The 12,454-nt window shown below is 43.4% G+C and overlaps 1 protein-coding gene across 1 annotated transcript; it reads left to right on the top strand.

Annotated features, from left to right (window-relative positions):
- The first annotated feature begins 236 nt into the window (after positions 1 to 236).
- On the top strand, positions 237 to 12,176 carry si:ch211-221n20.8 (latent-transforming growth factor beta-binding protein 4). The gene is made up of 22 exons (XM_034582644.1): positions 237 to 385; positions 866 to 1,000; positions 1,101 to 1,161; positions 1,241 to 1,420; positions 2,206 to 2,325; positions 2,550 to 2,690; positions 3,063 to 3,188; positions 3,677 to 3,799; positions 4,000 to 4,122; positions 4,331 to 4,453; positions 5,799 to 5,921; positions 6,243 to 6,365; positions 6,968 to 7,093; positions 7,421 to 7,549; positions 7,674 to 7,766; positions 7,879 to 7,974; positions 8,376 to 8,471; positions 8,697 to 8,792; positions 9,684 to 9,785; positions 9,929 to 10,034; positions 10,386 to 10,502; positions 11,226 to 12,176. Exons 2-22 carry the CDS (start codon positions 875 to 877, stop codon positions 11,302 to 11,304), a joined length of 2,409 nt encoding a protein of 802 aa, XP_034438535.1. The 5' UTR covers positions 237 to 385; positions 866 to 874; the 3' UTR covers positions 11,305 to 12,176.
- The last annotated feature ends 278 nt before the right edge of the window (positions 12,177 to 12,454 follow it).

The raw sequence follows: 12,454 nt of genomic DNA, 5'->3' as shown, positions 1-12,454 counted from the left end.
CTGACTGGTTGTTCACCTCTCCTGCAGGGTTCAGAGCAGGGGCACCATGCAGCAGCCCCCCGTCTCTCTCTCTCTCTCTCTCTCTCTCTCTCTCTCTCTCTCTCTCTCTCTCTCTCTCTCTCCCCCTCGCTCTGTGTGTGTGTGTGAGGGGATTTGGGATTTGTGGAATGGGACGGTACTGAACAGGATGTGGAGTCACTACTGTGGTGAACAGACCCCCCCCCCCCCCTCCTTTAATAGTACAGAGCTGGTTTGCGGCTGAGTGAGTGTGACTGTGAGTCCACATCTGGAGAGGATAGAAGAGCGATTTTTTCCTCCACATCTGGAAATCTATTTGTTTCTATTTCCTGGAGCCCTGATTCTGAGTGAGAGCGCATCGAACCCGGGTAAGTCGGCTCAATCGAGTGTGTTACTTTTACCGTGCTTCATTACTCTTTAAGTTAGTCCCACACAAGTCTCTCTGCTGTTTTCACAAATATACAAGGTTCCACAAAAGGTTTTCAACTACTAACTCTTTTCATACATTACAATAACTTAACATGAGGCAAAATCCAGCTGACCATGTCTAAAACTTGTATCTGCACATTTAAGCAGCTGTAAGTTTCTTTTGTTCTGTGCAGACAGCCCAGGGGGTTGATGTTCACTTAATAACAGGGTGCTCTTACCCCTCTGTTGTTTTGCCTGCCTGGACATGCACTGTGTGACTTATGTTGCTGCTGCACACACACAGTCCATATGAGTGTGATTTCCCTGTTAAGTATTGAAGCTCTCATTTCTCAGTCATTAGTCTCATTGATCTGTTTGTCTTTGCTAACGATGGCTCAGTTAAAGCAGCTCCTTCTCCTTCTCCTTCTCCTCCACACAGATTCAGGTGATGACTCACATGTGGACCCTCCTGTCAGCCCTGCTGCTGGGTTTGTCTGCGGCCGAGCCTCTGAGCAGCCCTGAGGAAAATGCAAATGAAGTCCTGAAGCCCACAGAGGAGATCACACAGATCCAGGTTAGTGGGCGAGAAAACCCCCTGAGAGTCTGCAAAGTTACAAATGTCCCTTTTTGGGGGCGATGCCATCAATTAAACTCCATTTCTGGTTCACAATCAGGTGGTTGAAAATGCAATCGGATATCTCAGTGAACCGACGCCGAGCCACACGCCCACCACGTGTGAGTTGTTGTTTTCATTTTTCTCTTGACTTGTTTTTCAGTTTCTCCCTAAAATTGCATCTTTTTTCTTCTACATCAGCGACTTTCTTGACAACCACAAATTCTCCGAGCTCCAGTCCTGCACCTCAGTGTCCAGGAAACCAGGTGATGCTGGAGAGCAGCTCTGGATGTGGCTGTCCTGCATCTGGCATGGTGGAGGTTGGTGACAACTGTACCTGTCCTGTGGGCTTCACTCTGGACGGAGCTGCTGAGTGTAAAGGTGAGGAGGGACAGAATCAGCAGCAGGAACCAGTACGGCTGGACCACAAGATAAAAATGTTCATATTGGTTGATACTGATGAATGACTGATTTTGCTCCTGAGTGAAGGTTGTGGTTTTAAATTCTTCTTTATGACAAACACTTGATAAACAGCAAAACATTTGACAAATCTGAGGTAGAACAATTATGTGTTCTACCTTTTAACTGTACTCATACAATGCATCAGCAATACATTGATACATATGGAACCTTTGTTTTATTGCTATTAATGAAAACTATATTGCGATAATTACTGATATTGTTTTATTGTCTAGTCCTAGAAACCAGAGCTTAAAGATAATAAGTGTAGTGAAGGAACATCAATAAAATGATCACTGTATTCTCTTTGAGAAATCAGTGGAATTGCTTGATTCAAATCAGGGGACGAGTGAGTAGAGCCACGACTCTGCATTTAAACCATTTACATCATATGTTGTAAAGATATTGATGCAATGATTGAACAGGCAACAGACAAAATATTTCCAAAATGTTGATCCCCTAAGAGAACGATCACTTTGTGTAAGGATGTTGTGGGAAATGTGTTTTTAATGTGGAGAAAGAAGCCGGCCATTAGAAAAAGCTAACACAACTTTCCCTCCAGGAAATATGCTTTAATATTACAGCACTATAATAAATACTGTTCATCTGAACAGCACATGTTGCTACATGACACCAGAACATGTTTCACATTTTTATGTGCACACACAGTGACCTCAGTTCAACATTATTTTCACTCTGCTCCACAGATATTGATGAGTGTGGGGGAGAAGGACCATGTGGTCTGTATGCCAGCTGCACTAATACCCCCGGCTCTTACTCATGTAGCTGTCTCCGTGGTTACCTGATGGCCGCTGGAGGGTGCCAAGGTACTTTTTTTTAAATATATGCATCAGCTGATGTCAGTATCAAAAAAGTTTACTACCTAAAATCGCCATCAGCAAAAGCCATATTGGTTTGACTCTAATTTGTATGCCGAAATAATGCAGGGTATGTGTGTGAGGAGATTGAAAGGAGAGTGTCCGAGATGAATCCGTACCATGCATCCTCTGTTGTATGGTTTTAATGCATGTGTGCCTAATGTGTCCTTCAGATATAGATGAGTGTGCTCTGGCTGCAGTGACGGGTCTGCAGGCCTGTCAGGGGGAGGCTGAATGTCAGAACACCCCTGGTTCCTTCACCTGCTCCTGTCCTGCAGGATATGTAATCGCCCTCACTGGAAAAAGCTGCGTGGGTGAGGCTGATGTTGACATGTGTGTTTTGTGTGACTGTGGGATATGGATGCACAGTAGTTGCGATTTTAGTCTCTCAAACAAAATTACTTAGCAAGAGTTGGAAAACAAATTTACTGAGCAGTTTGCTGATCTCTTGTTCAAATTTGATCAGACCACACAAGTCTTTTCCCAAAATTAAACCACAACTAATAAAATGTAAAACCACAATGTTCAAAAAATGTATTTATGGCAAAACACAGGTTGACACACTGAATTAATTAATCAATGAAATTACATGGAAGGTCAAAATGTTGATGTTAACCTCCATGACTTTGCCAAACTGATGACTCCTGTTTAAAGCTTCTTGCTGGTTGGTTTCTCTCTCACTGCAGATGTGGACGAGTGCAGCTTCGAGGAGCTGTGTCGCCGGGAGCTGGGAAACGTGTGTGTGAACACTCCTGGCAGCTTCACATGCCAGTGCCAGCCGGGCTTCAGAGCGGAGGCGCCCGCCTGTGTCGGTGAGTCGGTGGTTAAGCCTCAGCACAGCAGGAGCAGCCCGATGGTCAGATCTGACCTGGTATTAACACGTTATTTCATGTTTCACTGAGATTGACCCAGAGTCGATAACTCCAGCTGACAGGAAGGAATTCTTTGCAGCAATAGTGAGCTTTAATCTGCTGCTTTGCTTCCAGCCTGCTTTGTTTCTCTCTGTTTTTGTTTCTCTCTGTTTTTGTTTCTCTCTGTTTTTGTTTCTCTCTGTTTTTGTTCTCTCAAACCTTTTGTCACCAATCTTCCAAGGACTTATTCCTGTCTTGTTCTGTAAATCGTCCCAATTCTCTCTAATAAAAGAGCAGGGAAAATATTTCCTTGTAATTAGAAGCTTCTCATTGTGTTGAGGGGACACATTAGGGGGGGGGCATTTCACAGATGACCTTGACAATAAAATGTATCATTGTTTATTAAGAACCGCTCCCTCTCTTTGTCTTCCTCTGTCTCTCTGTCCCAGATGTGGACGAATGTACGGAGAGTCCTGCGGTGTGCGATGGTCAGAGTGTGTGTGAGAACACGCTTGGGAGCTATAAGTGTGTTTGTCGACCAGGTTACCGGGGAAACGGCACACACTGCGAAGGTAAGTAATTAGTGCTGACGTTGCTCCCTGGGAAAACTCTGTTTCCCGTGGACAGGTTCAGCTTCCTTGTGTGTGTGTGTTCCCATGCTTGTTTTTATGTCTTCCATTAAAACTGTCCCGGGTGGGGAATAGAAAAGGACTGAGTATTGAATCAGATTCGAAAGAAATTGTAAATAATAGCATGTGCTCTTTCTTTCAAGATGACAACGAGTGTACATTTGGTCGTCACGGTTGTGATACCAACGCTCGCTGTGGCAACATCATTGGCTCGTATTTCTGCCAATGTTACCAGGGCTTCAATGGGGATGGATACTCTTGTTTTGGTGGGTAAGCAGTGTGTGTGTGTGTGTGTGTGCTTGTGTGTGTTTTTTTTCGTGTGTTTTCCATATGTGCGTGCCTCAAGTGGTGCTCAGTATCGTTAAGTGTCTGCCAGCGATCCTTGTGTCATGTTAACAATTCTTGGTGTGTGCCAGCAGCACTTGGCCACATGCCCACCAGACACCAGTCCTTTAGGATTGTCCTTGTTTACAGACATCGATGAGTGCGCACTGAACAACGGCCACTGTGAACACAACTGCACCAACGAGGCCGGAGGCTACAGCTGCCAGTGTGGGTCCGGATACCAGCTGGACCAGGGCGGACACAACTGCACAGGTAAAACACAGGTCAGCTGTTGATCCATTCACATAAAGCAGCTGACATAAGTTGCGCAGACAAAACTGACAGTATCATCATCTTTCCCCTATAGAAAATATGTTTTGGCCAATACCTCATTAAATGATGGCATTCAGGCAGTCCGCTCCTGTTTGCCAGATCTGGGCCACAAGTAAGACATAGTACAACCGCATGTCAACCAGAGGTCCCAAAGGTTGTTTGTGGGGGGTTGATGGCGCGTCTAACACGCGACAGACGCGAAAATGAAAAAACAAAAAGAAAACAAATATCTCCCGGTGTAAAAGCAGTGACACACACGTAGAAGACATCGATGTAGATGTCAAGAGAGTTTGAGGCTATAAGAGCTGACGACTGTGTCTGTGTGTCGTCGAGAAAATCACGTGAATCACCTGATTCTGCGGTATTAATACTGTATGTCACTTCCTGCCAGCTCTCGCCTGAATATTGAAAAGAATTTGTTGCTGTTATGAACGAGTCTGTGCAGAGAACCTACAGCTGTGTTGTGCATGTGCGAAAGGCAAACTGCAGGTAAACACTGTATCCAATTCTCCAATTTACCTCCTGAGTAGCTTTTATAATGTAAAGAACACACAATGAGTATAGTTGAGAAGTTCTGAATACAAACAGAAAACCTTCAACTGGCTTTGTGGCCCTGAGAGGTGAGATTTCACAAATAAGTGGGCTATCTTGTCTGCTGCACTCACATAGCGCCTTTCTACATTTATGCACTCACAATTCAAAGTGCTGACCTGGGAGAAACTTGGGTTCAGTGTGTTTTGCCCAACAGCACATCGACATATGGATGGGAGGGTTTAAACCACCAGGCTGTGGTTGGTGGATGACCTGAGTACCCACTGTTCCTCCTCAGCCACAGCTGCTCAGGAGGCTGTAGAAGTACGATTCCACCCAACTGTGCCTATATGAGGGCACAGTAGTTACTATACAGCAGACACACCATAACCAACTTGAATTACTTTTGCAGCCTGTGGAAGAATGTATATGCTCTATGCTGCCTCACAAGATGGGCCCTAATCCCTGTAGTCTGCACTCAGGTGGAGGGGACTTCAAAATCACTCTGCAGCTCATCACCAGAGCGCAGCAAAGAGATCACGTCTCCCAGGACCAGAGCATCATCCTCAATAGCCAGGGCCCCTTTTGGTCCCTTAAGCCAACAAGCAGCTTCCCTGTTGCACACCCCACTCACCTGGTCCTCCAAGCCCCTTGAAACAAGTGCTAACTTGAAATGCAAACAGCTTAAACTGAATGAGCTCGAGCACAGAGCCATCTTTGGTCATGAGTTAAACACGCGTGTCTGATCCCACAGATGTGGATGAGTGCTCGACGCTGAATGGGACCTGTGAGCACATGTGCATCAACACTCTTGGATCGTTCCAGTGCTCCTGCAGGCCCGGCTACCAGCTGCACATCGACCGCCGCACCTGTGTGGGTCAGTCACTCGCCGACACACTGTCATTTTCCTCTGCTGTTTACAAACTCGTTTTCTGTCATTAAAGCCGTATGAACATGGGCAATTTAACAGCATGCAGATGTCTCATGTGTGTGTGTGTGTGTTTGTTAGTTTAGGAACATCTTTTCCACATGGAAATTAGTGGGTCTCCTAGGAGAACATTTTGTAAAATGACATGAAGCCAGAATCAGTTACGGAGATCTTGCACAGGAAATGTACTGTGTCCTCCGTCTAAAAACATGTTTACCTTGTGTGTGTGTGTGTCTGTGCGTGTGTGTGTGTGCGTGTGCGTGCACTCAGACATTGATGAATGTAAACTCCAGAACGGCGGCTGCTCCCACTCCTGCACCAACTCTCCAGGAGGACATGATTGCCACTGCCCTCCCCCTCTGCTGCTGGACACGGACAACCACACCTGCAGCAGTAGGTTTCTCAGTAAACTGTGGACATTACACTCTGTAATGTAATGTAAAGTGCTGTCAGATTTTTAATAAATTATATAAAGAAAATTCACCTTTTAAAATGCTCCACTGGATTTTCTATAACTGACTTGAATAAAAGTCTAGGAATACCGTCTATTATATCTATACCTTCTTTATGTATATCAGACAGCATTGAATATGACATTTCTCTTTGTCCTACAAACAATATTCTGTTATGCAGAAAAAAATGTTTTCTCAGGAGAACCCCTTTTGTTTTATGATTCATTCATTCACAAAAGATAATTTAAAGGTCATATATCTTCACAATTAAGGCTCCAACTAATCTGCCAACCATTCTCATTAGTCAATTATTTTCAGATGTCAGACATGTCAAACTTGAAGATGTTAGTTGGCTAGAAAACAAGACAAATAACAGCAAAACAATTTAGAAACTGGAATTCTGGGAGTTTCTGGCACTTTTACTTGACAGATTAATCAGTTATCAAAATAGATGCTGATCATTCATCTTTCAATCAACTACTGCAAACCAGTCTTTTCAGCTGATAGATATATGTTGAAGTAATTTCTTTATTACCTGATCAGATGTTTCATCTTGTAAGCTGAGAAATGGCGGGTGTGACCACGTGTGCGCGGTGGGGGCCGAGGGCCGCGTCCGCTGCAGCTGTGGAACAGGCTGGAAGCTGGGCGAGGACCTGAGGAGCTGCGTGGGTGAGACCTCATTGTCACTCCTCACACCGGCACTATACCTCTGTTAACTTGCTGCTCTGATCGTGTATATTTAGAGTTGTCACTGAAATTAAGCTGTTTATTTATACATTTTATTATATTTTTTAACTAAAACTTTTGCTAGAATCTCAACAACTATAAAAGGATCTAAAATGAAGTGTGAGAAACACTGCTTAGTCGTTTATGAGCCTGAACAGTTCAGCCAGGGCCAAGCTTTCTTTAATCATAATTTGATTGCCTGGCTTCTGTGGACGCTGGGCCCAGACGTTTCCACCTGTTTAACTTTCTCTCCCTGTCCTTTGTCATGAGATGTGAATGAGTGCGGGGACTTTACAAACGGAGGCTGTGAGCAGCTCTGTGTGAACCACCCTGGTGGGTTTTACTGCGCCTGCAGGGAGGGGTATGAAGTTCGCACCGATGACCTCACCAAGTGCCAGCGTGAGTCGGTCAACTTACATTGGTCATCATAACGAATCATGCAGATACTATCATTAAATGTGACTTTTTATACGATTAAAAACATTTTTAATCTATTAATACCTATATGAATCTGCTCTTCCAGCTGTGTGTGACCCTAGCTGTCAGAACTACGGTGTCTGTGTGGCTCCAAACAGCTGTGACTGTCCTCCCGGATACCCTGGTGTGGGCTGCTCAGGTAAAAACCTGCACTGTTCTACATGGGTGATCATAGGACCCTTAAAGGGAGTTGGTATGATCGATGGATGGATGAAATTGAACGAAATCCATCTTTGGTGTTTGTGTTTCAGCCATGTGCTCTCCGCCCTGTGCCCATGGAGGAACCTGTATGCGCTGGAACAAGTGTTTGTGTCCTCCCGGCTGGACCGGAGCAGGCTGCCACACAGGTAAATCCCCTCTGACACGAAGGCTGATGAAGAGTGACCCGACTGTGTAGAGGCACACACTCCAGAGATAGTGTCTGTAAACACAGAGATTGGTTTTAAGGAAACAAAGCAGACGGCACAAAAAACCCTGATACAGAAGAAAGTAATATAAGACTTCAGGATAAAGGCTGAAAATCCTATTAATTTTCTTCACTACAAACATGTCATGTTTTATGGGCACCAACTCTTACCTCGAGGTATGAAGTACTGTGTTGTTACACGTTGCTCCTATTCTATACATTTTTCAACTTTGGTTATACTAAATAATGTATCAGTTTTGTTTAGAGCTTTTACTGCAAACTTTATTCATAAAACCATAAAACCCCAAATGGCAATGATTAAATTGAAATTCATCCTGTCAGCGGTGTGTGAGTTGCCCTGTGCTAACAGGGGTCGCTGTGTGGAGCCTGACACCTGCCAGTGTCCATCTGACTACACCGGTCACCAGTGCCTTTTGCGTGAGTGAGAAAAACACCAGAACATTTTACCTTAGTTACACTAAAGATCTGTCAATTATATCTTCTTACCTCTGGGCTTGCTAGCAGCACTGCCTGATGAAATATGGGTTAAACCTGTGTGTGTGTGTGTGTGTGTGTGTGTGTGTGTGTGTGTGTGTGTGTGTGTGTGTGTGTGTGTGTGTGTGTGTGTGTGTGTGTGTGTGTGTGTGTGTGTGTGTTCTGTAGCCCTGTGCACTCCTGCCTGTCAAAGTGGTGGAAGATGTGTGGATGTCAACAAATGCGCATGTGTTGATGGATGGCAAGGAGCGCGCTGCCAGATAGGTGAGATTCTACACACTCTTACATTGTCACTGCATGGGTCCATTGTTACATAACTAAAACATTTCACTTTGCACTGTACATGACTGATTTAAACAAGTGTTTCAATATAATTAAACCCGTAAATAAAGTAATCTATAACAAACTTCAAAAAACGAGTCTTCAAAAATAGAAGTTATGAGTGTTGTTCCCTTCTTGCTCTAATTTATGCAAAGCAGAAGACAGAATGTTTGAAATAAAACCACATTACCTCGAATTTTACTGTGATGAGGTGCATGAATTTGTTTTTAGATTAAGGATAGTAAATCAGTCAATACAGCTAAATTAAACAAAACAAAATATTTTGATAAATAGTTCCAGCCTCTCAAAACTGACAATTGCTTTCTTTTCATTGTCCTTTATGACCGATTATCTCTAGGATCATCATCATTATCATCATATTTCTAATAAATGTCAACAATTTAACAAGTTTCAAATGGACATGGTGTTCAGTAGATGGATCAATAATCTGAAACTAATAGTTTTTTTCAGCCCAAGTTATAAATAAGCAGAACTAGTTACAAGTCATAAAGATTGGGAACAACTGTCTTATGAAATGTAGTTCTCCAGGCAGCCAGTCAGTGGCGCTCTGTACATGTGCAAGTGTAGCACCAGCTCATGCCTGCAAAAATATAAATGAAGAAATGACTAGAGGTTCATCCCAAGGTCATGTTACCTCCAAAACAAACAGAGTGGAAAATGACCTGGTGTAACTCTGAGGCCATATTAATGTATTAATGTAAAAGAGACACAATTAATGTTCCCACTGAAATACCAGTAGATAGATAAACCTCACAGGGTGTTTGCTCTCTGAGCTTTAGGAGAAGACTGTGTTTTCTCTCCTGTCTCCTTCAGAACCTGTTCAGTGTCGGAAACCTTGTAAGAATGGAGGAGTGTGTGTGGGCCTCAACAGGTGCCGCTGCGCCAAAGGATTCACTGGGAGCCTCTGTGAAACAGGTGTGTGTGTGTGTGTGTGTGCGTGCGTGCGTGCGTGCGTGCGTGCCTGCCTGCCTGCCTGCCTGCCTGCCTGCCTGCCTGCCTGCCTGCCTTTGCATTGCATTGCATTGCATTAACACTCTCTCTGTGTGATGTGTCTGCAGCGGTGACCACACCCTGTGTGCCGCCCTGCCAACACGGCGCCACCTGCAGTCCTCACAACACGTGTACCTGTCCAGAGGGCACCGCAGGCCTGCGCTGTGAACGACTGTGAGTAGCAACAACACAGTCACAAATACATAACAATCTTCAGTTAGTGTTGACTGTTAATCACTCAATGGTCTCGTTAGAAGATGCTTTCTAAAATACATGGGAAATCTTGATCACTTCCATTTGTCAGATCAATTGTTAGAGATAGTGGCAGTTTACTCTTTGACAGATGGTGTTCTCTTAACCTTTGCATCACTGATGAGCAGTTGAAAATGTCAAGTGTGAAGGTTTTGCAAAAAAACAACCCCAAAAAATATGTGTCTGTTCTAAAACAACAGATCGGGACAAAAGTGAATCTTTTAATAAATGGTTGTTTAAATCCTTATACAGAGTTGTGTGTTTGTGTTCTAGGACGTGTCCTGTGGTCACCACCGTGGTCAGTATGGCTCGAGCGGTGAGAAAGGCGTTCAGGGAGAGTTACGTTGACCGCTGTGGACCCCTGGGAGTTCAGCTTTGCACTAAATACAGGTTACATGTTTTTCTGTCGCCTCCTCTGGCATTAAGTAGTTCAAGTTGTCGCCTGGTTGAGGTACCAGGTGGTTGGTGTTTTATCACAAAAATGTTACAATAACTTCCAAAAACTTCTCTGATCTTCGTTTCTACTTATTAAATACATTAAACATGTCATAAAAGTACTACTATAATGCTATTGTTTTCCAAGGTCTTGAAATACTATGGCATAACTAGAATGGCAGTGAGTAGAGTGCACACCTTAGCCAAGGTCTATCAGTCCCTGTATGAAACCACATTCAAATTCACTAGATCCAGATTTTTATTTGGATCCACACCAAATTGCACACACTCATAAATATCAATATCATAAAATTATTCCCTGAGAAAAAGACCCTATTTTGCAATGTTAAAGAAAGAAAAAGAAAAGAACTGAATCCACCCCAGATCTGCACCGAAATGTACTGGGGTCATCCCTTACCCATACTGCGTCCTTCCACAACGTTTCCTGGTAATCTGTCCTGTAGCTTTTGTGTAACTGCGCTAACAAACAAACCAACCAACCAACAACAGGACAGTGGTGAAAACATGACTTCCTCGGTGGATGTTTCAAAATGTAAGATGTGTGTTACAGTAGAATTTGTGGACCATGATTCCAACATGTAAAAAGTTGAATAACATCATAGTGTATTAATATTAGAGTGTGACAAAGCTGTGTCTGCTGCGTGGTTGTGTTTCCAGGATAAACCAGGCACGTGTGTACCTGCAGGCCTACAGGGTGGGCTACAAGATCCAGTGTCCGCAGAGGAAGGGCAGATGAGCGGTGCTGTTTGAAACCTGCTGGTCACGAGGACACGTCAGCCCCTCAGACAAGATTTTGGACCGAAACTCAACTGTAAAACTACATGCAACTGAATCAATGTGAGGTTGATGTGGCTTCTTTTAAATCAAGTATGTTCAAGTATGTTGAAAAGAGAAAGGGGACGTGATTGTATCATCAAGGCTGTTTATTTGGTTTAACGATATATGTTGACGAGTATCTTTAACTCACTATTGTACACCATTATTTACATTTCATGAGAAAGATTCCGTAGAATGTAAAATGTACATTAGATGTTTGTAATGTTTATATGTGGCAGCTGAGCGTTGTTAAATTTACATTTGTTGTTTTTTTCTACAAAATGGTGTCAGTATTACTTAGGTTTTTACAGTAAACAACAAACTTTCAGTGAAAGGTTGTGGTTAGTTCACTTCAGGGAATATTCCCAATAAAAGAAACATTTTTGAAGTAAATGTCTTGGACTTTAAACCACAGTTACAATAGAATCTCGCAATAAAAGAACTCGGCCTGCTTGTGTGCATTAGTATGAGTATGAACTGATACAGAGGAGCAGTGTTGTGTGACTGTGTACGAGACATGTTATCATGGTAATACTGTTATCTAACCTCTTATCGCACAGTGGCTCATGACCTGCTTTAAATAGAGAGACTTTTATCTACAAGCAGGTGAAAGGCCTCTGACGCAACCTCTAGATCCAGGTTATACTAGAGCAGCACACATTAGAGCACATATACCTATCGTGGCTGAGATGTCGCACACAAGCGCATTAAAGGAAAAACACGGACGCAAAAGCCACACAACTGAAACACAACTGCAGCGTAAGTGAGTGAGAATGGAAGCTCCAAGCATCTCATTTCAAGCAGCGACTGACTTGTCCGGGTTTTCAAAAATGACTGACTCATACACCCACAGTAAATGACTGCCTGTTTCACTCTCAGCATCTGTTGTCACACACTTCCACTGTGGCTGTGTTTCCATTGTGTGTCTTTTGCATTTGTGTTTCCCATGAATGCACTGGTGAGAGATGTCTCAAACCACTGTACACACCTCTACTAAGGCTAAACATCCATGATGAACATAACTGTCCAGTTCTTAAAGTAGGAATGAAGTAAAGAAAAAAATGCAGTGT

This window comes from Hippoglossus hippoglossus, chromosome 4 (genome assembly GCF_009819705.1).
Source record: "Hippoglossus hippoglossus isolate fHipHip1 chromosome 4, fHipHip1.pri, whole genome shotgun sequence".
Lineage (NCBI taxonomy): Eukaryota > Metazoa > Chordata > Actinopteri > Pleuronectiformes > Pleuronectidae > Hippoglossus > Hippoglossus hippoglossus.
This window is presented reverse-complemented; position numbering and strand designations above follow the sequence as displayed.